This window comes from Pinus tabuliformis, chromosome 8, assembly GCF_031772625.1.
Source record: "Pinus tabuliformis cultivar Carrire ecotype Pingquan chromosome 8, CPIR1, whole genome shotgun sequence".
Classification (NCBI taxonomy): Eukaryota; Viridiplantae; Streptophyta; class Pinopsida; order Pinales; family Pinaceae; genus Pinus; species Pinus tabuliformis.
This window is the reverse complement of record NC_142294.1, coordinates 566,641,478-566,666,182: the sequence shown is the minus strand read 5'-3', so window position 1 is coordinate 566,666,182 and position 24,705 is coordinate 566,641,478. Positions and strand designations below refer to the sequence as shown.

Here is a 24,705-nt window from a genome sequence, read left to right as displayed (position 1 = left end):
GCAGACGTTGCACTCAGAATTCCTAACTGACTAGTCAGTTGAACCTTAAAAACCATTCATAATTGCTGCTCTAATAATATGTTAAAATCTGCAAACACAACACTGTAGCTATGTTGCAGGGAACGTTGGGAAGGACGCTGTTTCGGGCAAAAAACAAAACAAAAACTTTGAAACGTGTATGGTACGACCTTGAAATGTGTTTCAGGCGGTGCTGGCATGTTTCACGAGGCTGAAACATGGCCCAAGACGACCTTAAACATGTTGCAAGGCCGTACGACCACGTTTCTCGAAAAAGTGCATTTTTTTTCGTTTTTTCTTTTTCTTTTTTCATTTTAATTTTTTTATTTGGCGATTATGTGGATGTTTGTAAATGGCCCTCGCAAGTTATAAAAAGACTCGCTTCATTCCCTCATCACACGAATTGAGCAAGTCATTTCACTTGGAGAGGGGCAATTTTAGCAAGGAGAAAAGAGGAAGAGAGTAGTGGTTTCAACAAGAGTGTTTTCAATAGTGAGCAAAGGAGATTTCAACAACAAGAAAAAGTGATTTCACAAGCAAATTTGGAGTGAGGAGTTTCCAGCTACGACATTCTTGGTTTTTGGCTTAGGTTTAGCCATCTTTCTGGTGTGCTTTGTGGCATTTTTGGGTAGCTTCAGCTAGAAAAAAATAATTTGGGTAAAAAGCGTTACCGATCAATCTAGGAGGGGTCCCTATAGAGCGACTACTAGGTCAAGTGGAAACAATGGAGCAATAGCCCACTCTCACCTTAGGTAGAGCTCCTTGCTCTTTATGGACTTTCACCGATTAGAGGAGTCTCGGTACAGGGGAAATTACTAAGAATGATAGATCAATGATAGAGAGGTAGTGATTTTAAGAGCCTATTCAAAGGAGAGAGTCTGATGATAGGGGTTGCTTGCTTTAGAAGCAAGATGTGTGGCTCTCCAAGAAGGGCTAAAGGGAAACCTAGGCCTAGGGTTGAGGTGTGTTTCTTGGTATAAAGTGCCCATAACCGTTCTCACGTCCATGTGCCAATCATTGGCACAATTCTACTTCAATCACCAAAGCTTGGACATACTGTCCACAAAACCCCTCCGACAGTTCTATACTCCAGAAAACTTGCCTCTCCATACATGGAATCTAGAGGATTTCAAAAATTGTGATTTGATACCATGTTAGATTTTCTTAAACCAGGGGAAGCAGATGTTGCACTCAGAATTCCTAATTGACTAGTCAGTTGAACCTTAAAAACCCATTCATAACTGTTTCTCTAATAATATGTTAAAATCTGCAAACACAACACTGTAGCTATGTTGCAGGAAACGTTGGGAAGGAGGCCATTTCGAGAAAAAAACAAAACAAAAATGGTGAAACATGTATGGTACGGCCTTGAAATGCGTTTCAGGCGGTGCTGGCATGTTTCACGAGGCTGAAACATGGTCCAAGATGACCTTAAACATGTTTCAACGTCGAACAACCACGTTTCTCGAAAAAGTACCTTTTTTCGTTTTTTCTTTTTCTTTTTTTCATTTTAATTTTTTTTATTTGGCGATTAAACTATTTTGTGGATGTTTGTAGATGGCTCTCGCAAGTTATAAAAAGACTCTTGCTTCATTCCCTCATCACACGAATTGAGCAAGTCATTTCACTTGGAGAGGGGCGATTTTAGCAAGGAGAAAAGAGGAAGAGAGCAGTGGTTTTAGCTAAAGTGTTTTCAATAGTGAGCAAAGGAGATTTCAACAAGAAGAAAAAGTGATTTCACCAGCAAATTTGGAGTGAGGAGTTTCCGGCTATGACATTCTTGGTTTTTGGCTTAGGTTTAGCCATCTTTCTGTTGTGCTTTGTGGCATTTTGGGGTAGCTTTAGCTAGAAAAAAATAATTTGGGTAAGAAGCATTACCGCTCAATCTAGTAGGGGTCCCTATAGAGCGGCTACTAGGTCAAGTGGCAACAATGGAGCAATAGCCCACTCTCACCTCAGGTAGAGCTCCTTGCTCTTTATGGACTTTCATCGACCGGAGGAGTCCCGGTATAGTGGAAATCACTGAGAATGATAGATCAATGATAGAGGTAGTGATTTTAAGAGCTTATTCAAAGGAGAGAGTTTGATGATAGGGGTTGCTTGCTTTAGAAGCAAGATGTGTGGCTCTCTAAGAAGGGCTAAAGGGAAACCTAGACCTAGGGTTGAGGAGTATTTTTTGGTAAAAAGTGCCCTAGACTTGAGAATCCTAAGAGAATAGGGTTCTCCAAGCAATCCTTGTGAAATTGGAGTGACAAGGTTGTAAGACCACAAAGGAACCCTAGTGGGCCCAAACAAGGTTAAGGGCTTAGAGTGAGACTTCGAACAAAAGGCCTTGACCAAGTGAGGGAGGAGAAAAGGATCAAGGAGACTAGATTTGTCTAGAGATTTTAATGCAATGATCCTTAATGAAGCCACTAACCAAAGGAAAACTAGGGATAATGGTTCTTGAGCTAGGGCTTCACAAAGCTTGAGATTCAATTGTTGGAATTGCTTCAAAATTGGAGGACCTCTCAAGGACACACCAACGTAACTCTAGACGAAGTTTCATCAAGTTTCGATGGCTATAATTGATTTCGTGTGATGCCCTAGGAGACACTAGCGTTAGGGCTTAGAAAAAGAGGAGGAAGTTGAAAATATTTTCGTTTAGGTGATCACCAAGGATTAGACTAGTGCCTAGTCTATTGGAAGAATGGAGTCAATGCTATTTTGATATTTGGAGTTTCTTTTACCCAATCAAAAAGTTCCCCAACAACTTCACATAACCCTAAAGGCAACAATTATGTCACTAGGAAAATTTATGCTTCTTGATGTTGCAATTGATGACTTATTTAGGTAAATATGAAGATCATATACCCCTAGGAACATTCATTCACTATACTAAGTATGTAACATATGAAAAACCCTCACAAAAACAAATTTGCATTTCCATAAAGGCAACAACTCCAACTTCATGAGCGAAAATTTCATACATTATACATGTGACATAAAATATAGAGTTAGATCATGAAAATGGAACTTACAAGTATAGCGAATATATCTAATCATCAAGAGACAAAAATCAAAGCTCCAAGACCAATAAGAGATTACCAAATATCAAAATGCATCATAGATGTCTAATTCTTCCGTCAATAGCTATAGCAAAATTCTCAAGAAGAGATAGACATCCAAATCCGGGTGATGATCAAACTAAATGATCATCACATCAATATATATCATCCTCTAAGGGGTTCGATTTGCCTAATTAGGTTTAATGATGCCCCAATTAATAAAATAATGTGCAAAAATAACATTACTTGGTGACAAACCCACCAAGATAGCTCCATAATACAAAAATAAGCCTCTCAAGAGGGAAAAATGATAGATACAATAGGTCGAAGGGCCATTGAAGAGGCCTAGTGGAGTCCAATATGTGCCAAAATGAATGGATGGGCTCCAAACATAGTGATAAAGGGGGTGGCCCCTTGATATCTAAGCAAATGACTTGTGGTGCCTCCAAGTGGCTATGGGGGCACAAAACATCCTCACAGGCTTACAAATGGATCGGACAAGCCTATATCCCATCTGTAAGGGCTGGGAGAATGATGCAAGCCCTCCCTTTGTCTCCCATGGCGAGACACATCCTCATCTGGGCCCTATATCAGTTGCCAAGTGTGGTGCAAGAGTGTAGCCAACTGGGCAAGGTGGTCCAGGTGCATCATCATTGTCAAATAAATGGAACATGAGCACACAATGGAAGGTGCTAAAGGCTCCCACGATGTGGCAATCTGTTCTCTACTATGGTGGAGGGCCATGACACTCAACGCTCAACCTACAAATGCCAATATGACGCTCCAGAGGGCTTGGACCTCGTATAGGGAGACCAAACCCCAAGATGAAAACCCACCTGTAGTCCTGTATAAGATCCAATGCATCCCCTCACCTTCTAGCACAACGAATCATTAGTGCAATTGAGTAAATGAGTTGACAAATCATGGAACCAAGTGGACACTTCATAGTGGCATGCTCTTCCATAATGGGCTTTAGAATGCACAAGTGTCTCCAAGTTCAAGAAGAAGGTTAACCAAGGACCCTATTAGGTGGTTTCACCCTCTAAGGGGAGTGACGTGTTCATGGTACTTCCATCAAATGGCATGTGGCATGTGATATAATGATGGAACGGAGTGGGGTATTAAGGAAAGGCTCGAAGCCACATGCCACAGTACAAGGGTAGCTATGATAGGGGAAGCTCATGTTGAGAAATCAATGCTATTAGGATTTAGGGTTTGATTCCTCTTTCTTGATAATTACTTGTGAATTATGTTGGCTTCTTTTACTTCTTATTTAGTTTATCTTTCATCAAGCAATTACCAAATTATATGTGTATGAAGATCACAAGAACAAGAGACACAAGATGTAGGTGCACAATGAGGGAAAAACCCTCTTATAAGGCAAAAACCCCGTCAAGAACGCTTCCTTCAGTAGGTTCAAATCAAGATGAGATACTTCCAGATTTCTAGACCTAGACAAAGACCTCCTCCAACCACCAAGTCAACCCTTCCTCCTTGTAGATATCCTTTTCTCGGCCTTCCAAGTGTCAATGCTTGAAGGTGCAACTTCACAACAAAATTTCAGCCCCAACAACAGATTTTCGGTCTTCCAGCTTCAGAACTTCGACCCTGCAATAGAAATAGAATTTCGGCCCCAACTTCGGCCCAATATCTTTACACGTGTGAGAGAAAGGTAGCCCAAAACCTTGATTTTCTTCTTCCCAACTTCTCTCCTTCTCCAGCAACTTCACACTCTTTTTCAACGATTGCTTCTTAGAGATCAAACTTGTTGATGATGCTCTCCAAATGAAGTTGAGTTGCTCAATATATAGGCTTTTTGTGAGGTTGAATTTCCCTAATCTAGGCCGACTTGTTGAAGGTAGGGCCGACTTGGTGTGGAGGAGACAAATTACCTTTTTGACTAGAAAATAATTCTTTTTATATGATAGAAAAGACCAAGAAGGGTCTAATAATAAAGACAAAGACTCTTATGAATCTAGGCAAAACCTAGAAGTCCTCAATGAGGACTTTGACCTAGAAAACATTGACCCAAGGCTGAAACTCATGCTTTAATAATAATTTTTCTTTAATAATTAATTTTCTTTTGACAAGTATAATTATGAAGACCAAAGCTAGTTACATTCTTCAACACTCCCTCTTAACTAGAGACGTATTCATAATTACATATATTTACAAGTACATGGAAGATTTCAAAATGATCTTGAACTACGAAGAATTCTAGCACACTTAGTGCTGCGGACTAGATTCCTGACCAGGGTAATTTATCTAGGTGGGACTAAGATGGACTCAAGCTTTCAACTAGTCTAAGTACCATCAGACTTACTTACTAACCGTCAATCCTGTGATCTAGGTGTGTATCCAAGGTCAAAGCTCCAAGACCAACGCCACCCTCCCTCTTCGAGATCTAGACATCAACACAAAGGTCAACCAAATGTCCTCCCAAGCATCTGCCATTAGCAGCTTCAACTCTCCCTATCAAACTAGATAATCCATTTGTCCAAACATGCTTCCAGAGTGTTCAATCTTCTTGTGGAGAGATTTTACTTGTAGAAACATAAATCCCAATCAATAATAAACTTTCAAATATACAAGTAAGCGCAAACCTTTGGGGTCCTCAATTATTCGGATGTTGCTAATATCATCAAGTTATCCACATTCAAATTGTCGGAAGCTTTCTTCTTCTTTCATTTCTTCAGCAGCACCAATTCATTCTCCAATTTCTTCTTCAAGGTATCTATCATGACTATCATAGTATGCCCTCCCTCTCAGCTGGGGAGATGTACTCTTTCTTCCATCCAAGCTCCCTCTTTACTTAAGGAGATCAACCACTTCCTTCTCTTTCATGGCTTCATTCCTTGATCATCATCATTCATATGCTTCCTTCATCATGCTTATACGAACATCTTTATTATCTTGAATATTATGTACTTGCAAAATTTTAATAGCAAGTACAACATAAAAAATATACAGAAGCATGAAGTCAACTATATCAAAAACATGTCAATATTATAATGGAAGCATTAGATTTTGGACATTAAATAACTAAACCTAGTTAGGTTCATGAGATACATCTTTTTACATGCTAGACATTAACTTCTTGCTAGGGTTTTGTCATAAATCCTAGACTTCATCATCAAGACTTCGAGCAACTCAACCAAGATATCAGTCTCATTATATCTAGGGCCTCAATATTACTTTTAGAGATATATGATAGATTCTACCATGACTTAATGTAAACCCTAGATTCCATCTTCGAGACACAAAGCCTTAGATATCAGTGATTCAATAACAATCCAATCATAATATTATCTAAGGTTTCAACAATATATTTTTACACAACAAAGTTTTACTAGGGTTTGTTGCAAACCCTAGATTAAATCATATTGAAAAAATTATCATATCCTAGAATATCAATTTCTACTAGAGCTTTACGAACCCTAAGTTTCACAAACTATGAACATTAACAATTAGGACAACATACTCGCATATACATATCTAGGATGCATTTCACATCAATATCTACTAGGTAAACCCAAGACACAAACATCAATACATCGAAGTTAACAATTTCATTCAGACTAGGGTTTTGATCATACAGACGGATATACACCTAGGGTTTCATTCATAGGACCTCATTTTAGCTAATATGAGGGTCTTGCTTATAAACCCTAATTCACCAAACCCTAAAGATCTAGGGTTTCAATACATAACTTAGACATTAACAACAAACCCTAAAGGACTAGGGTTTCTATCATAACAATACCAAACCCCTAAACATAAAAATGAATAGGTTTTCTAGATTTCATTAACAACCATAAGTAGACTAGGGATTCATAATCAATATTGACATACCCTTAGGTTAGGGTTTGTAGAGAACCTTTTAGGGTTCCATAAGAATGATCAGATGATAATATAATGAGGTAGATTCAATCTAATGATTAATCACCCTAACAAGAATCTTTACGATTCAAAATCCTAGACATAATGATGTCAGTAATGTAAAGCAAATTTTAAAAGAAGATTGATCATACCTTTTATAGGAAGAGAACTTTATAACAAAGCTTATAGTTTGAGACTTACCTTGAGTTGTTCCTTAACAAACCTTGTAAGACATTAATTTTCAAGGGATTTCTTTGCTATATAACTTCTTCCATGCTTCAAGTCTGTCCTCTGAAGTCTTCTCCATAACCTTTGTGTATTCTGCAATCTTTCCTACTAAGGAAAATACAAAGAGAAGGTTTTTAGGATATAATACAAAGAAATCTTGATATGAGAGGGAAACTAAACATAACAAAGGAAACGAGGAACAAGATGCTTATCTTTTGGTAAAATGGTGGAGGCTCAATGGTTCTATTCTTCCTTTTTGCAATTCCATTATGCTCGGGGTTGTAGGGAACAATGAGCTTCCTCTTACGACCTGCTTCTTTACAATATGCAATCAATTCTTTTGAAGTGTATTCTATTCCAATGTCGGATTTGAAAGTTTTTATCTTTCTTTTCGTTAAGGTCTTCACTTCAGATCTAAATTTCTTGAACTCTTCAAATACTTTGCCCTTTGTTTTGAGAAGATAGAGCCATGTATTTCTAGAGTGATCATCAATGAAGGTCACATAAATATGGCTTCCAATAGATTTGATAGACATTGACCCACACATCAGAATGAATGAGGTTTAATATTTCTTTAGACCTTGTGTCACTGCTTGTAAAATGTTTCCTTATATTCTTTCCCAGAGCACATCCCTTACATACTCCTTCACAATCTTCTTTGATATTGAGGATGCCATGTACCATAAGTGAGGGAATTATCTTGTAGTGTATATGGCCATATCTCATATGCCATAATTTGATAGGATTGATCTCATGCATCAAGGGGTCATGGATGAGCAGGGAAAAGAGGAATCCAAGTTGTGCAACCTTTCTTGCAACGAGAATATGGAGTATTCAACAACCAAGCTCATAATATTTCTATGAATAGCAAGCTCGGGCATATCTCCTCATGGCATAAAGAGATAGATTGCTCAAGCACATCCATAATCATTATCCTGATTATCGAGGAAGGAACAAGGTGGACTACAATCATCGTATCTTGGGAAGAGCCACAACCCTCTTCTAGGGCATTGGGAAGGTTCATCAATCTTATGGCTGCCAAGAGATCCATACATTATACACGTGACATAAAATAGAGAGATAGATCATGAAAAGGGCACTTACAAGTATAGTGAATATATCCAGTCGTCAAGAGAGTCAAAAATCGAAGCTTCAAGACCAAGAAAAGATTTCCAAATATCTAAATGCATCAAAGATGTCCAATTCTTCCTATAATTGCTATAGCGAAATTCTCAAGAAGAGATAAAGATCCAAATCCAAGTGATGATCAAATGAAATGATCATCACATCAATATATATCATCCTCTAAGGGGTTTGATTTTCCTAATTAGGCCTAATGATGCCCCAACTAATAAAATAATGTGCAAAAATAACATTACTTGGTGACAAGCCCACCAAGATAGCTCCATAATACAAAAATAAGCCTCTTAAGAGGGCAAAATGATAGATACAATAGGTCGAAGGGCCATTGAAGAGGCTTAGTGGAGTCCAATATGTGCCAAAATGAATGGATGGGCTCCAAACATAGTGATAAAGGGGGTGGCCCCTTGATATCCAAGCAAATGACCTGTGGTGCCTCCAAGTGGCTATGGGGGCACAAAACATCCTCACGGGCCTGCAAATGGATCAAACAAACCTATATCCCATTTGTAAGAGCTGGGAGAATGATGCAAGCCCTCCCTTTGTCTCCCATGGTGGGACACATCCTCATTTAGGCCCTAGATCAGTTGCGAAGTGTGTGGTGCAAGGTGTAGCTCATTGGGCGAGGTGGTCCAAGTGCATCATCATCGTCAAATAAATGGAAAACGAGCAAGCAATGGAAGGTGTTGAAGGCTCCCATGATGTGGCAATCTACTTTCTGTTATGGTGGAAGCCCATGGCAATATGACCCTCTGGAAGGCTTGGACCCACCTGTAATCCTGAATAAGATCCAATGCATCCCCTCACCTTCTAGTGCAACAAATCATTGGTACAATTGAGTAAATGAGCTTACAAATCATGGAACCAAGTGGACACTTCATAGTGGCATGCCTTTCCATAATGGACTTTAGAATGCACAAGTGTCTCCACGTTCAAGAAGAAGATTAACCAAGGACCCTATTAAATGGCTTCAACCTTTAAGGGGAGTGACATGTCCATGGTACATCCATCAAATGGAAGGTGGCATGTGATATAATGATGGAACAGAGTAGGGTATTAGTGAAAGGCTCTAAGCCACATGCCACGACAGAAGGGTAGCTATGGTAGGGGAAGCCCACATTTGGGTGTATGAATGTAGGAGGGAGCAATCACGATACATGAGTTACCTCGACCTTTGTTTTTCCACCCTTCTTCATATGCCTTTTGCCTTTTATTGAATTTTATTTTATAACTACTTGGGGATCCAGGGGATGAGAGCATGATGTGTAAGATATAACCAGTGAATACCCTCTTTAGGTAGGGAAGTTCATCGCCCACAAAGGGTTGGGACAATCATGGGTTCTTTAATGATGTAGGGGGGGCCAGTATAGGGGACCCTAGGAACCAGGGTGATGATCATAATGATGGTGGTAGAGCTCATGTTTGGCTTTTGCTCACGTGCTAAATTTGTATGTCCTAGCCATCTTTTGCATTCTATGGTACATTTCTTGTTGAGAGTGGCCAAATTATGCTTTTTCCTTTCTTTTTAGTTGCATCAACCTCTAGGGCATCATTCCAAGCATGACCCTAAGTGTGGACAAGGGGAGGGGGAAGCTAATTCCTTGTGAACCTAATGGACAAATGTGGATTCAAATGGGAAATATGCTATGATGCATGAGTTTCTGGAATGTGGGAACGTTGGGAACTTGGGTACGAGTGTCGGGAATGGCTAGAGGTTTCCCCAATATTTACAGGAAACAACTAATCGGGAGCGTAATATTATATAATAAAAAAATTAAAAATATAAAAATATAAAAATTAAAAATATATTTTCAATTATATAATTTATATAATAATCAAAATTAATAATAAATCAAAATATTCAAATATTAAAATCAATTTAAATATATAGTCTCTCTTATATATAAATATATTCTCTGGGTGTCCCTCTCCCTGAGTCTCTCCCTTATATATATATATATATATATATAAAATATTAAAATGTCAAGTTCATTATGAGTTCTCTAACACATGATTAGTCTTTGAAACAATTTGCCTTAAAAATACAAAGGAACAATTTCACCTATTTTCTCTAGTTATTCTTAAGAGAAAAAGTAAAGCAACAATGGTTAAGCATTGATTGCCACATACAATATTGCACAAAATCTTCTATGATATATATACATAAACAACAAAATAAATACTCATCGGCATGACATCACAGATATCAGCCTTACATTGAGGTGCCACACGCTTCCTTAACTCATCAAGAGATTGCTTCAGTTTCTCAATTAAGGATATTAGTGTTAAGGATGTCTTTGGCCTTTCTTCTTGCAGAGGTTTCAACAAAGGCTCATGTTTTGTGGGCAGTTCAACATATTTGTCTACAGGCTTTGTATTCCCCAACCCTAGGGAATGACGAAACTCCAAAAAAAACAGTGTTCAAAGCTCCTGGAACTATCCCAAGCTCCCATTGCATCTCCCACTGAAAAGAGAATGTTCCCATACAGTTCCAAAGCTTCTGGGAGCCCGAGAACCAGTGGAACGGGTTTCCCACCTCTAAGGAGCGGTTCCTGTGTAACAAAGGAAATATGTGAAAAGGGGTTATAATGAGCGAAGGGGGGTGATGTATGTGATGTTGGGAACAGTGTTGTAGGAAACATCCCCCCCCCTAAGATCAAAAGCCCGATCTGCGATCCGTACGGATCCGTGGGTGATCTGCCCTCCGAAACGCGTTTCGGAAAAACCGAAATGCGGATCTGGCTGAAAAATACAGTTCCTGCCATTTCGGAACCTTACGACCTGATCCGCATTTCGGTTTTCCAGATCTGTGTTTCAGTTGTTCCGAAACGTGTTTCGGTTTTTTCCGAAACGCATTAGGTATGGAGATAATTCAACAACTATATGCTTAGCATTGGTCCATTGGGTGCATGCATGCAATTAGCGATTTCAGGATGATGATGATCAAGTTGAGAAGCCACCCCCATCTGGTCCCTTGGTTCCTAGGTTCCATGGTTCAATACCAACAGCAGGGGGTTCGTCTTCATCAGTTTCAGTGCCACAACTTCTACATGCACCATCTTCTTCATTGCCACCACATGGAGGCCCGCCGCCACGTTCTCTTCGTGTTGGAAGGAGGAGAGATTAGTAGATATATTCACAATTTACTGCTTTTGTTATAGATTAATCATTAGACTTGTAGGCTTGTGAATTTGAACCTTTTTGTCTTGGCGGTGACCAAATGACCTATTTTGTAAACATTATTATCTGAATTTTGGACATGACAAATGTTGACAGTTGCTCACTTGCTAGATAAATCATAATATGCTCTATGTTTTATGTTTTATAATATGCTTAAATGTTCTATGTTCTATAATATGCTTAAAAATTTGATGTATGTTTGTAATTGCTAGAATATAGATGGTTGATGCTCGAATAATTAATCATTGATGTACATACCAGTAACTACAATGGAATCATTGATGCCATATCTATCTTGATTTACGCAAAAATATGCATGTTTTCATGTCTTCTACAACTAATTTGGTATTTGGGATGTTTGTTTTGAATATAAATGCAAAACAAATATATATATATATATATATATATATATATAGTAGACGCTTCGCTTCCTAGATTTTTGGAAAATGACGCTTCCACGTTCCCGCTTCCAAAAAACGTCCCGTTTCGTCCCCGCTTCATGCAACATTGGTTGGGAAGTGGGATTACGCAACCAAAATCGAGAATTCCCATGTAGTGCCACTCCTAAAGCTAGTAGCCAATATAGGAGATCCCACGGGACTAGGATACAAGGTTAACCACAAAGTTGGACAAGGGGACAAGAGTACAGACCAAGCCCATTCTTTTTGCCTAATCTCACCACTAATCCATGCCCAAAAGTGTCCATGATAAGTAAACAAAAATACTCAACTACACATTGAAGAGCCATAACTTTTTGGTTGGAGGGTCCACCTTCAAACATATGATCATAACAAATGAGTGAGGGAGCATATGGCTAGCTCAGGTGGCAGAAATAGTGGCACATCGAGCTATCTGGTGGCTACAAGGGGCTGCTTGTTGCCCACTGAGGACAATCTAGGAGAGAAAAATTCCCTGTGGATATCACTCACAAGTGGTGGGTAACAAGAAGCATTCATTTTCTGAGTTTTTTCCCACTAATTTTTATTTTTATTTTTTGAGGGTTTATGCTTCCAAAAATGTGAAAAACGTTTTCTCTTTACGGATTTGTTTTTTTTCGTTTTTTTTTTGGAAGCAATGGCTTCCAACCAAGGTGCAAGTTCAACTCCCAGTTCCAACCAAGGGGCTGACTATTATCCTCTTTGGAGGCATGTTCAAAAGTTTCAAAGATGTGTAGGTGGTGGCTCATGGGAATGGCGATGTAATCTTTGCAGTGATACGTACAGGGGATCCTATGCATTTTTTGCATGGAGGAGGACAGGGGATTGCAGATTGCACAAAAACAACAGACCCAATGGTGAGGAGAGCATATCAAAAAGAGCAAGATGAGGTTAATGGACTTAAAAGAAAGCATGAAGAGATTATTAATGCTACTCAAGCTCCACCAAACATTGAGCCAGGCAGAGGAGAGCTAGTTAACAACAATAACAACAACCACCATCCAAAAATACCAAAGGGGCATCCATTTCAGTTCAAGATAGCAGAATTTCTAAATTGGTGAATGTGCAAGCGAGAGAAGAAGTTGATTCTAGAGCGGCTAGGTGCATCCATGCATGTGGTATCCCATTCAATGTTGTTCGCTGTCCTTACTGGCAAGATATGATAAGGGAAGTTAATAAAGCTCCCACAGGGTACAACTATGAAAAAGTCAAAACTCAACTTCTAAAAAATGTGAAGGAGCTTGTTGAGGGTATTTTATCACTGATTTGTTCTTCCTAGAGTACCTCTAGGGTTCGCATAGTCTCAGATGGATGGACAGATACAAGGGTGTTGCAAGTTATCACAGATAATGCACCAATTTGCGAAGTTGTAGGTTTAATTATTGAGGGGAGGTATGACCACATCTTTTGGACACCCTGCATTGTTCATAATCTGAATATGATCTTAGAGGAGATAGACAATAAAGTTCCATGGATAAATGAAATCATAGGGGAAGTAAGGGAGAACGTTAAATTCATCACCAACCACCACCAATCTCAAAAAATATTTCGAGAGTACTCCAAATTGGTGTTGTTAAAAGTTGCCGAGACAAGATATGCCTCAAATTTCCTAATGTTGCTCCGCCTTGTTGAGGTTAAGCAACTATTAGTTTTTATGGTGGTGAGTCAATTCTGGGCTGAGTGGAGACAGGCAGATTCAGAGCAGGGATATATGGTGCGTATATTGTACCTTGATGAGGACTGGTGGAGCAAGATAGATTTCTTGCTAAAGTTCACAACCCCTATATTTGAGATTCTTGGGGACGCTGACATGGACCAACCTTTCTTAGGAGAGGCATATGATAGCATGGATACCATGGTTGAGAAAGCTATGGAAATCATTTCAAAGAGTCTCCACAACTTTTATTTGTTGATGTTCATTTTGCAGATTTAGTCAAGAAAGTCATTGTTGTAGGTGGAACAATTTCAACACTCCATTGCACACTTTAACACATGCCTTGAACCCCATATTTTATGATGAGGAGCATATTGCTCAAAGCAATGGGAAGAGGAAGGCACCCCATAAGGATAGAAAGGTGGCTAAGGGGGTGAAAAAAGCAATGTTGCGAAAATCGTTATCGGGAGTAAATCAGCGAGGGGAAAAAATCGTAAAATACAAAAATATTTATTTTTGTTTCAATTTTTTTAATATCTAAAGCATCTACAACATAAAATAAATACATTGACACATAAATATGATAAAAGAACTAATATATAAGATGTGTAATATCATTTCTAGTGCTACATCACACATAACAGTGAATCATGTCCTGAATAGTAAGTCCCGACCCCTGAGTCCCAACTCGGCGTCAAAATATGAACAAAAAATATAATAATGTATATCATATCATGAGTCATAATGTCATATACAATGAAATGAACCAAATAACTAATACTATTGATTTCCTCTGCCCCTCTTGCAAGAAAATGCAATAACTTTCCCTTTCCCTCTAGATGTAGATGCCGGTGGAGTTGGCAGTGGACTCTGCTGTGCTCTAGAAGCTGAAGAACTAGGAGCTACAGGAGGTAGACCACATCCTCTACTGGTGGCAGGGGTAGCCCGGGTAGGTGGTGTCACCTCCTCCTCCTCCTCCCCCTCTACGCTTTTCACTACCTCCTGCTCTAACCAATCATCGACAGACTCTATGAGACGCCTCTCGGCCTCAACCCTCCATGCAACAATGGTGTCAATCCCATCCAATGAGATGGCCTCCATATCAGGTATCCTCTCAAGTTGCCTCACCCACAGTCGAAGATTGTAGTAGTCGTAGACCGTGTCATTAAGTCGCTGGGACTCCAACTTGTACAAAGATCATAAAATAATAATTATAAAAAAAAATCGTTTAATGAATTCAAAAAATTAATTGGAAATCTGCAATATTTTAAGTTTTAAGTTTAACCCGTTCCGCTTCTTGTTGTGTATTTTTTCAAATACACTCCAGTTGCGCTCGCATCTTAAGGAGCTACATGTTTGGCTGAAGATTCGAATGGCAAGCTTTTGCAGATGGGGTATTCTGGCACCATAGATTCTCGACCATGCATCTACAACAAAATTACAAATAAAATAAACATAAGAAAAAAAAATGAAATTTGAAAGTTGAAGCAAAGTATGAAGTTATGAACTTGAAGAGAATGAAATTTGAAACAAACTAAAAAATACCTGGCATTTTAGTCATCCTATCAGTCACAGCCATCTCAAAGCCAAATGTGCCACATGCCATCCTGTATACCTCCATTTCTTTGGAGATTTCTGCACGTTCTGCTGGAGATCGCACCATCCTTTGGACACAGGTTAAGAATCCATCCATGATTTCAGCATCAAATACGAACCCACTTGGGTAAGAAAATGCGGGGTTCAGGTAGATCCTTGCAGCATGAATGGGACGATGAAGTGTGTTGTTCCATCGTTTATCAATCACTTCCCATAGGAGGAATTGTTTTTGAAACCCCTCATCTCCCTTATTATCATAGTAGACCCGAATGGATTCTTTGTCTCTGTCCATGGCCTCATACAAATAGCCCATTGTGGGCTTCTCACAATCAACTAATCGAAGAACCTTTACCAAAGGTTCAGTAACGGTGCACACCTCCTGCACTCCCACCCAGAAGTCTTCCTGGTATGAAACTAATTTGCATACGGCCTCTCCCTCTGGTTTGCGGCTCACTGTCAAAGCACGCCACTGATCTGAAAGAAACATTCTTTTGACATCCCACATAGAATTCAAGAGGGATTGAAGAGATATGAAACTGGTGGCAAACCGTGTAATGGCGGGGCACACCAACTCCTTGTTGTTGGTGAATTTTCTCATCAAGCTTAGCACAAAGGCATGATTATATATAAATTTTGTAATGCTTTTTGATGAGTCAACAATATCTTTGACAAAGGAAATTTTTCTATGTCCTCCAACATCAAATCAATACAATGTGCAGCACAAGGTGTCCAAAATAAAGTAAGATGCCTCTCCATAAGCATCCTGCCAGCAACAACATAATTTGCAGTATTGTCCGTTATGACTTGGACATGTTCTGCACCCACCGCCATAATAAACACATCCAGCAAATCACATAAAGTTTTTGCATCTTTGATATGTGAAGATGCATCAATAGATTTCATAAACATTGTCCCCTTGGGACAACTAACCAAGAAGTTTATAAGGGTTCTCCATTTTGGTCGGTCCAACTATCTGACATCATGGTGCATCTTGTTTGTGCCCATGATTCCTAAACTCTTCCAATCTTTTGGTGCAGTCAACCTTTTCATCTTGAAAAATGCGGCCTCTAAAGTCATCATAAGAAAAGATTTTGTACCCTGGGCCAACAGTTGCAATAGCATCAACAACACGCTGGAAAAATGGATTATTCCTTGCAACGCTAAAAAGAAGATTATTCCTTGCAACGCTAAAAGGAATATCACTCCAAAGGAGAAACTTGCCCAACAACTTGTCAGCTTGTTCTTTCTCATTTTTTTAAGCATTGAAGTGATAGATGGTTGTGAACTAGGTGTGGTTCTAGGAGAAAAAAATGATGAGGCAGCTACAGGGTTGGTTGTAGACATTGATGCTGAAGTAGAACTAGTGGCACTTCCATATTCACCTCCTAACACCCTCCTTGCTAGTTGCTTCTTCATTTTTGCTTTGGCCACTCTATCTTGTTCTAATTCTTCCAATGATCTCATGGCTATTCGGTTGATTTCCGCATTTGTTTTGTCGCAAGGCCCTATATCATGTCCAAAGATTTGTGCAAGGTGATACTTCAATCTATAAACTCCCCCGACATACGCTGCCCATTCAATTTGCAAGACAAGTTCAATCTATCAAACCCTCCATCAGGTTTACCAAATTCCCACAGAGGGTCCAATTTCCTTTGCATGTTTGTAACTTGGTTGAACTCTTGAGTTTTAATGTAAGATGAAGTTTGAACTTTGAAGTTGAACGTATGGCACAATAAAAATTGCAAGTTACAAAAATTAATTTTTTTTTACATACATGACACAACACATTGAATTTTTGACAATTTAACAAACAAAAAAACCTCAATTCAGTCCAAAATGAACTCTCTCCACTCTGCAACAAAAATGAAAGAAAAACACTACCATCAAATCCACTCAAAATTCTTTGATAAACAATGGGTTATAGAAACCTAAGCAAAAACAAGAAAAAACCAAAACAAAATGGCCAAATTTGGTGTCCATACCTGGAAACCACGGTTTGCTAGAGAAATTTGATCCAAAGATGAAGTTCTCTTGCTTGGGATGCTAAAATCTCCAGGCTTCCTCCTCCTCTGCCGTAGTAGACGCCTTCCAGGGTTCCTCTCTTCCTCAGCGCTCAATCCATGCCGCTGTCTGTTCAAAATGACAAAAAAATTTCATTTTTCCCTTATAAAACGTGCTGTCCGCCACCCCATGATAACTTCCCATCGAATCATGATAACTTTGAAACTATCGCGCTTTTTTGAAGTTAGCACGATTTTTTCACCGATTTTTTGGAAAAAAAAATTGCGTAGTAATTGGGAGAGTTTATCGGGATTTTGAAAAACTCGCGATTTTTTCATGTTATCGCGATAATATCACGATTTTCTCAACACTGGAAAAAAGCCATTATGTGAATGTTTCCAGCTCATCTACACAGGGAGGTGAAGGAAAAAATTGCTAATTTTGCTGTAGGATTAGATGATTATTCAGATATATCAGCTTTGGAGGAGAGAAGCACCATGAATCCACTTAGGGTGGTGGATTTGTCATGAAGCAAATGGTGTACATTTGCAAAACCTTGTCATTCGTGTTCTTTTACAACTAGAAAGCTCTTCATTAGTAGAAAGGAATTGGAGCACCTATGGTTTTATTCATTTTGTGAAGCGCAACAGGTTGGGTTCATAGAAGGCAGAGGATTTTGTTTATGTGCACTCCAAACTTCGCCTTGCATCCCGTAGGGGTTCATAATATAACGGTGGCCCTTCTAAAGAATAGGATGTGGATCCAAAAAGTCCTGATTTGGAGCTCTCTCTTGCTGCCCTGAATATTGAGGACTAGGATCCTAAAAGTGGAATTGGCCAATCATCTTTTTCAGCTCCACCATCCATTGTTGATCGTGCTTCTGCCTCTATTTTTTGCGAGAATTATGATGATGTGGATGAATATTGAAGACTATTAGTCTTTAGTCTTTATAGTACTTGCAGCCTTATAGTCTTTATTGTACTTGCAGCTTCATATATAAAATAAAGACTGATTTTAGGTATTGCTGTTTTCAATATGTGATCATTCATGAGTAAATGTGATGTAAATTTAGACACTTATATATATATATATATATATATATCGTGTTTCCCCGTTTCCAAAATTTGGGGGGGGGGGGGGTCACGTTTTGTTCCCATATCCATTTGGGAAACTTGTACTCATTTCCCTGTATCGTGCAACTTAGCACTATAGAAAATGTATAACCAACAATCTCACATCTATCTTAAATCACATCAATGTTATTAAGCATGAAAATATAATTAGTGTACTCGCTAAATCACTGTCAAAGGCTAAGAAAAATACTCAGTAGATGGACTGTCAAAACCTATAACTGATTCCTCATTAATTCTGAACTAAAATCTGCTACAGGAAAAATACAAGCAGCTTTACTGTTTGCTGCCGAACTAAATGAATAACATATATGCCTTCTTTCTCCTTTATAGATTAGGAAAAAGAGTAGGTACAACAAATATGGACACACACAGAACAGTGCCTCAACTGGAGTTGATCTGAGGCATGTAAACACACATACTTCCAGAGATCTACACCCTTATCTGCATGCATGCACCTAACTGAGCTTAGACTTAAGTTACAATCGGAAAACTACTTAATAAACTGAAACTAACACATGCAACTGCATGTGCTCTCTTTATTTAACTTAGAAATGGCATGCAATCTCTTAGAACTGAAATCTAAGGATAACCTTTTTCTATCCTATCTATAGCTGGCACATTCATGCATGCATGTGCTTTCATTGCTGAAAGCCTATAAATAAAGATGTGTCTGCCTCCTAGCCTATTCTACTGCTGTGCCCTCTCTACAGACCCTCATGCTGATGGAAGCAATGCTGCATAGATCTGCTGAGTGTGTCATGCTGTTATAGAAGACCATCCGAGGTACATTTCTAACATTCCACACAAATATTAATCATTCCTGATTCACCATCAAGGCTACGTCATTGGCCTCACCTTTGAACAGCATCTTCTTAGATGTACTAAGAGCATTTGATGTTAAAGCTTAAGCCTTATACACTTGCCAACGAAGGTGCAGATCTCCAAAAAGGAGAGCTAAATCTATTTCGTGCAAGGACTTTCCTTCTCTGCCATTCACTGTCTCATTGAAATTCCCATCTTCCTCTCTCTTGGGGCAACTCGTTTGATCACTCTGCTTCTTCATTCTCCTGCATGTTTTGCTTTGTCTCCCTCGGTTGGTCCTCTTCAGCATGTTGCTGCACAGAAAACCCTTGTATTCTGTGAATCTCATGACGGAGGTTCCACATCTGAGAGGTATGCAAGCATCCAACCTAACAAACAAAACTATTGTTGACAACAAGAGTCAAAGAAGTCACCAAGGAGCTCATTGAGAGTAAGCCGAGACTCAGAAATATAGGATCTAATGATGAGCCTGGAGGGTGGTCAGAAGGACTTAGAAGATGGAACAACTGTGGGCCACCACTTCTTTCTACTGTGTGGACACTTGTGGAAGCTCTATGGAACCAATTGAGGGCAACACATCAACAGAGAACCATTTACACAGGCAACACAGTGGACTGCATGGGGATGTCAAGCAAAGGAAAGGAGGTAACAAATATCAATAGCGCAATGGAGATGACTAACCACCCAAGCTTAACACAGCAACAGGCAAACAGAAATTTAACCCCTTGGGCCTCTTCCTAGACTGGTGTGAGGAAAGTGATCCTCTTCCTTTTGCAGAATCTCATACTATCAATGTTGAGGAATTTTGAACTTTTGTAGAGAAGACTACACCCTCTGCTTCAGTGAAATCTATGTTGTCTGAAATTCAATCCATTGTCATTATAGATTTAGTTGTCTATTGTAAGAAATCAGCATTCGAAGAAAGTTTTGTAATCCTGGAACCAACAATTAATCAGCTTTGGATTGTGGTGAAACCATAAAGGGCAGGACAAATCACCCTACAAGAGTGACTGAGGTCTCTGTGATTTCTTTGTATATTAATAAAATTCCTCTGTTTCTGTTAATATAAAGGCGGCTTAAATGTAGAAAATAACAGAGTATATACAGTATGTTGTCTGGAATTCAATCCATTGTTATTATAGATTTGGTTGTCTATTGTAAGAAATTTCCAGCAATTGGAGAAAGTTTTGTAATCCCGGAAAACAAATAGTCAGTCTTGGATTGTGTTAGAACCCTAAAGGCCAAGACAAATTGTCCTACAAAGTGGCTGAGGTCTCTGATTTCTTTGTAAATTAATAAAATTCCTCTGTTTCTGTTAAATAAAGAAGGCTTAAATGTAGAAAATAACAGAGTATCTTCAGTTTATTTTTCTCCACAACCATCCGAAAAATTAAATATTAGTGGGAATTGTGAGGTGCAACACTAAGTAGAATCTATGGAAAGTAGAAATGAGTTATTTTTAATGAATATGATTCGAGAAATTTTAGTAACAGAGGATAACTAAGGTGAATACAATAAGCTTACCAAAACAAAATTTCGAATCAATCAATTAAAATTTGCAAATGTGAAGTTTTGGGCCTTGCATTATAACACTGAATGAACTATAAATATCTTCAACAAAAATTTAAAATCTTGAATCAAAATGCCAAGCAACTGTCAAATCTGTAAATCATGCCTGTTGCTCGTCTTATTTGGAATATACTACAGAAATTTTGTCACCATTAACCAAAACCATTGTCCTTGTTGTGTTGAAAATGTAGCGAGCAAGGTCTTCTGGCTTGTGCCTTAGCCAATGAAGACCTCAAAGTGTCCTTCTATTTAATCATGATTATTAAATATCAGTTGCAGTCAAAAGTACCATAGTGATGTTCTGCATCCATGGTTACTAAAGAATGAATTTTATTTTTGCAACAGTTGACTTCATGAGATCAAGCATGGTACTCTTTTTAGCTTTGAGTCTGGCTAATCCAACTTGCAGTTATTTCATTCTGGTCTATAATTGATTCAGGCACGAGAATGCTGTTTTTCTATAATACCATAAAACCATCATGTCTTGCCTTTCTAACCCTTATCATTTTCAATTTCTCAAGCGATATCATCCTTTGCCTGCGATATATTGGTTTTTTTATCGCTTTATATCGATCTGATATAGTATATTTTACTGTGGTTGCAGCTCACTGAAGAATTGCCAATACCAAGCAGTGATGAAGAACCAGATGAAGTGCCTGCTGTTGATTCTGAGGATGAACTCAGTGACTCAAGCATTAAGCAAGAAGATGTAAGTACTTGTTTTTCAAACTTTCTGTAGGAAATGTTATGCATATATGCTGTCAAGTTGTCTATATAAAACTCAAAGCTGGGCCTGGCATAGTTATTCAATTTTATTCCAAAGTCATTCTCTGTCATTGGTAGTTTCCTTGTATTTATCACACAAAAATTACGTGTATGTCGTTGGTGGGTTCTATGCTTGAATTCACTCTTAAATCTAATTTTGTTGTCTCAGCTAGAAGGCTCTGTTGATGAGGAATCTGCAAGGTCTGATGAAGGATATGAAGATTTGGCTCCTTTTGATGAACAAGACGGTGACTATTGGTCAGAGAATTCAGATGGTCAACAAGCTGTAGGTAGTTTAGATGAAAATGGGGTTGACGACAAAAATTCAGTAGTTTTGCCTCTTGACAAAGGGAAGCAACACAGTTTAAATCATGATACTTGTTCCTTTAATATGAATGGTACATGTTTAAAATCGCATACGTTTGGTAAACATATTCTTAATGAGACATCATTACAATCTGAATGCTTCTCGAGGAGAAGTCTCTCTCTGACATCTACCAGAAAATCAAGATCACGTACTTCACAACGCCGCAGTGTCAACAGTCGATCCCAAAGTGCCCCTGCTTTTGAAAATATACCTAATCAGTAATCAAAAACGATTTTATAGTAGGTTTCTAGTTGTATGTCTTGAAAATAGATAATCAGGTATGCTCAAGCAAAGTAGCTATATCTGCTGCAATCCATTTGTAAACCAAGTGTAAATGCTCAGGAGTATCTCGAATAACAGTAGTGGTTGTCTCTGATTTCCAAGGGGCAACAATCAAATGAATGATTCCATTGAGTTGAACAGTTTTGAGAAGTGTATTTACAGCATTTTAACAGAGGTATGCAATATCATTCATCAAATATGTCTATGGGTGAAAGATTAGCCTACATTACATGTGAGAATGATAGCTTTACTGGAGCTCGCTATCAAGCTGTACATTCTTTTCATCTATTTCTTATATTTGTTCTGGATGACATCGTCAGAGATAGTTGGCAAGGAAGCATCATCAGTGGAACAATTTCATAATGTCAAGAGTGAATCATAAGTTTTTGACATTTAAAAGATCTTCTTTTGGAATTTGAGTTTGGTTAGTTCAGAGTTCAAATGTAACTCGGGCAACCATGTTTTTGCTGTGGCTTGTAAGGTCTGCACCTCCGCTTCCCTCTAAGTACATCTTACATTAATACAAAAGCTTTTTTATATGATCAGATTGGTATGTCTGTTGAAGCGAAATATCTTCTCAAGTAAGCGTGTTATACAGTTGCAGCATTTCTAATTATTTAAATGCAATTGAGCAACTGGCATATATGAGCATCTAAGCATTCAACAACGTCAACACTGCTCATTTTACAGTACAAAATTGATGAGAACCTTAAACGAACTGCCTATATGTATAGTCTTGACGAGCCAAACCTGTCCTTTCTTCTTTTCTTTCCATTTGCTTTTACTAAAGTTTGTTATAGTAAGCATTTGTTCTGGATGGCTTTCACCATTTTGGGTGCAACCTCTTGCTTGGAAGGATGGAACATGAATATGCGTATACAAGTGACTTGTGTTGTCGCAGTTATTTACCATGGATATGTCATCCCTTTTTTGCCATCTGGTAGTACTTGCACTACTATCTTCTATATTATTGTGTTATAATGGTGAATATAGATGCTCATAACAGACAAAAATGTTTAAATTGAGCCTAAAATTTCAACAATGCTTTATAGTACCGTGCTGTAATAATAAATATATGGTAACATTTGATGGTGTATTCGCACAAACATCACATGAATATGAGCCGATGACAAAGTAATTGTTATAATTCATCGTCATTAATGATGTCACTTCATGATGAATTGAAAATCAGTTTGCCAATATTCTTTTCAAAAAATTTCAACTCGTAACTTGCATTACCAATGTGTCCTATAGCGTTTGTGTTATAATAGTAAAAATCCACAACTCACTTGCAATCTTGGAAAGTATCATGATGCATCTTAAGGGTTTCAAATACGCGTGTCAGGTCCAATGTCCTACTATAGCAATAAATATGTCATTTTGACCTTTGCTGGGGATTTTGTTGAGCGAGCTTCCGCCGGCACAAAAGCCGGCCCAAGCCGGCCCTTTGTGAAGGTGTGGTGGTAAAATGAAATGATATTTTAAGGTCCGCGAGACTAAAAATAGTCTATGAGACCAGTAGTTCCCTGTTTCCTCTCTTTGCAATTCAGTGTTTTTCCGATTCAAATTGCTGATGAGCTGACCCAACCTTCCAACAATTTCCTCGCTAAAAAGACAATGTTAAGAAACTGATGCTAACATGTTCTTATAACTTTCTCTGATGTCTTTGAATGCATCACATTCCAAAATGAAATGTTTTTCCGATTCCACAGCCCCATACATGCGAAATGTGCACACCCTTTCTTCCCAAGCTTCTTTAGGCATTTTCCACCATCCTGTTTCACACCGAAGTTGATGTGAGTTGGTCCTTAATTGAGCAATAAGAACCTTTGCCCTCCACGAAATGCTAGCTCCAATGAACTCTTTCTGTTGTCAATGCAGAATCAAATGTATCTCAAGTAGGGATCAGAGAAAAAGGGGATTTGCTTTCTCCACTGTTTGTAGCCAAATGTGAAAGTGTGTAGTGCCAATGGAAAGATTGCTCATTCGATTAGTGGTCATTCGACTTCATGTTAAATTAGATTATAAGTGATTTCATGTGTGGTATTCTTTTCTCTTCATTTGATAACACCCACGAACAAACATCACGAGTATGGGTCGGACAAATATTGTGTACACACAAGCATCACTATGCAAAGTAAATGAGATCTAAATGAATTGCTTATAATGTATAGTCATTGATAAGCCATACTTTTCCTTTCCTCTTACCTTTATTTTCATTGCTTACACTGGAGTTTGTTATGCATGGCTTCACATATTCAATTGCAACAAGTTTCTTGGATTCATGGAATATGAACATGTAGGTTAACATTTACCAAATCCACCATGTTAATGATGTGATAAGAAACGTGATAAGAAAAACTTTATCTTTATTGAAGAAGTATCTAGTAATACAAACTCCCAAGTGTTATGAACAAATTTAATTTCATAAAAGCTGTGGAATATTTATAAGATTTGAAATATATAGAAATTTATGATAGGACAAATATATTTATATAAGAAATATACAAAGATATGATGATTACAAATGAGGGCTCACTTATATAACTAGACAGGTGCTTTTCATGAACGGTTATATATTCATGAG

At 38.3% G+C, this 24,705-nt stretch overlaps 1 protein-coding gene across 3 annotated transcripts in view; it reads left to right on the top strand.

Moving 5' to 3' along the window:
- Window positions 1-22,663, top strand: part of LOC149236727 (P-loop NTPase domain-containing protein LPA1 homolog 2-like) — a 206,352-nt gene extending 183,689 nt beyond the window's left edge. For all 3 annotated transcript variants that reach the window (XM_089372468.1, XM_089372469.1, XM_089372470.1), the window contains exons 7-8: window positions 21,309-21,413; window positions 21,639-22,663. In XM_089372468.1, the coding sequence (XP_089228594.1) occupies window positions 21,309-21,413; window positions 21,639-22,058 (525 nt within the window). In that variant the 3' untranslated portion in view covers window positions 22,059-22,663. The remainder of the gene's footprint in view (window positions 1-21,308; window positions 21,414-21,638) is intronic.
- Window positions 22,664-24,705: the final 2,042 nt, after the last annotated feature.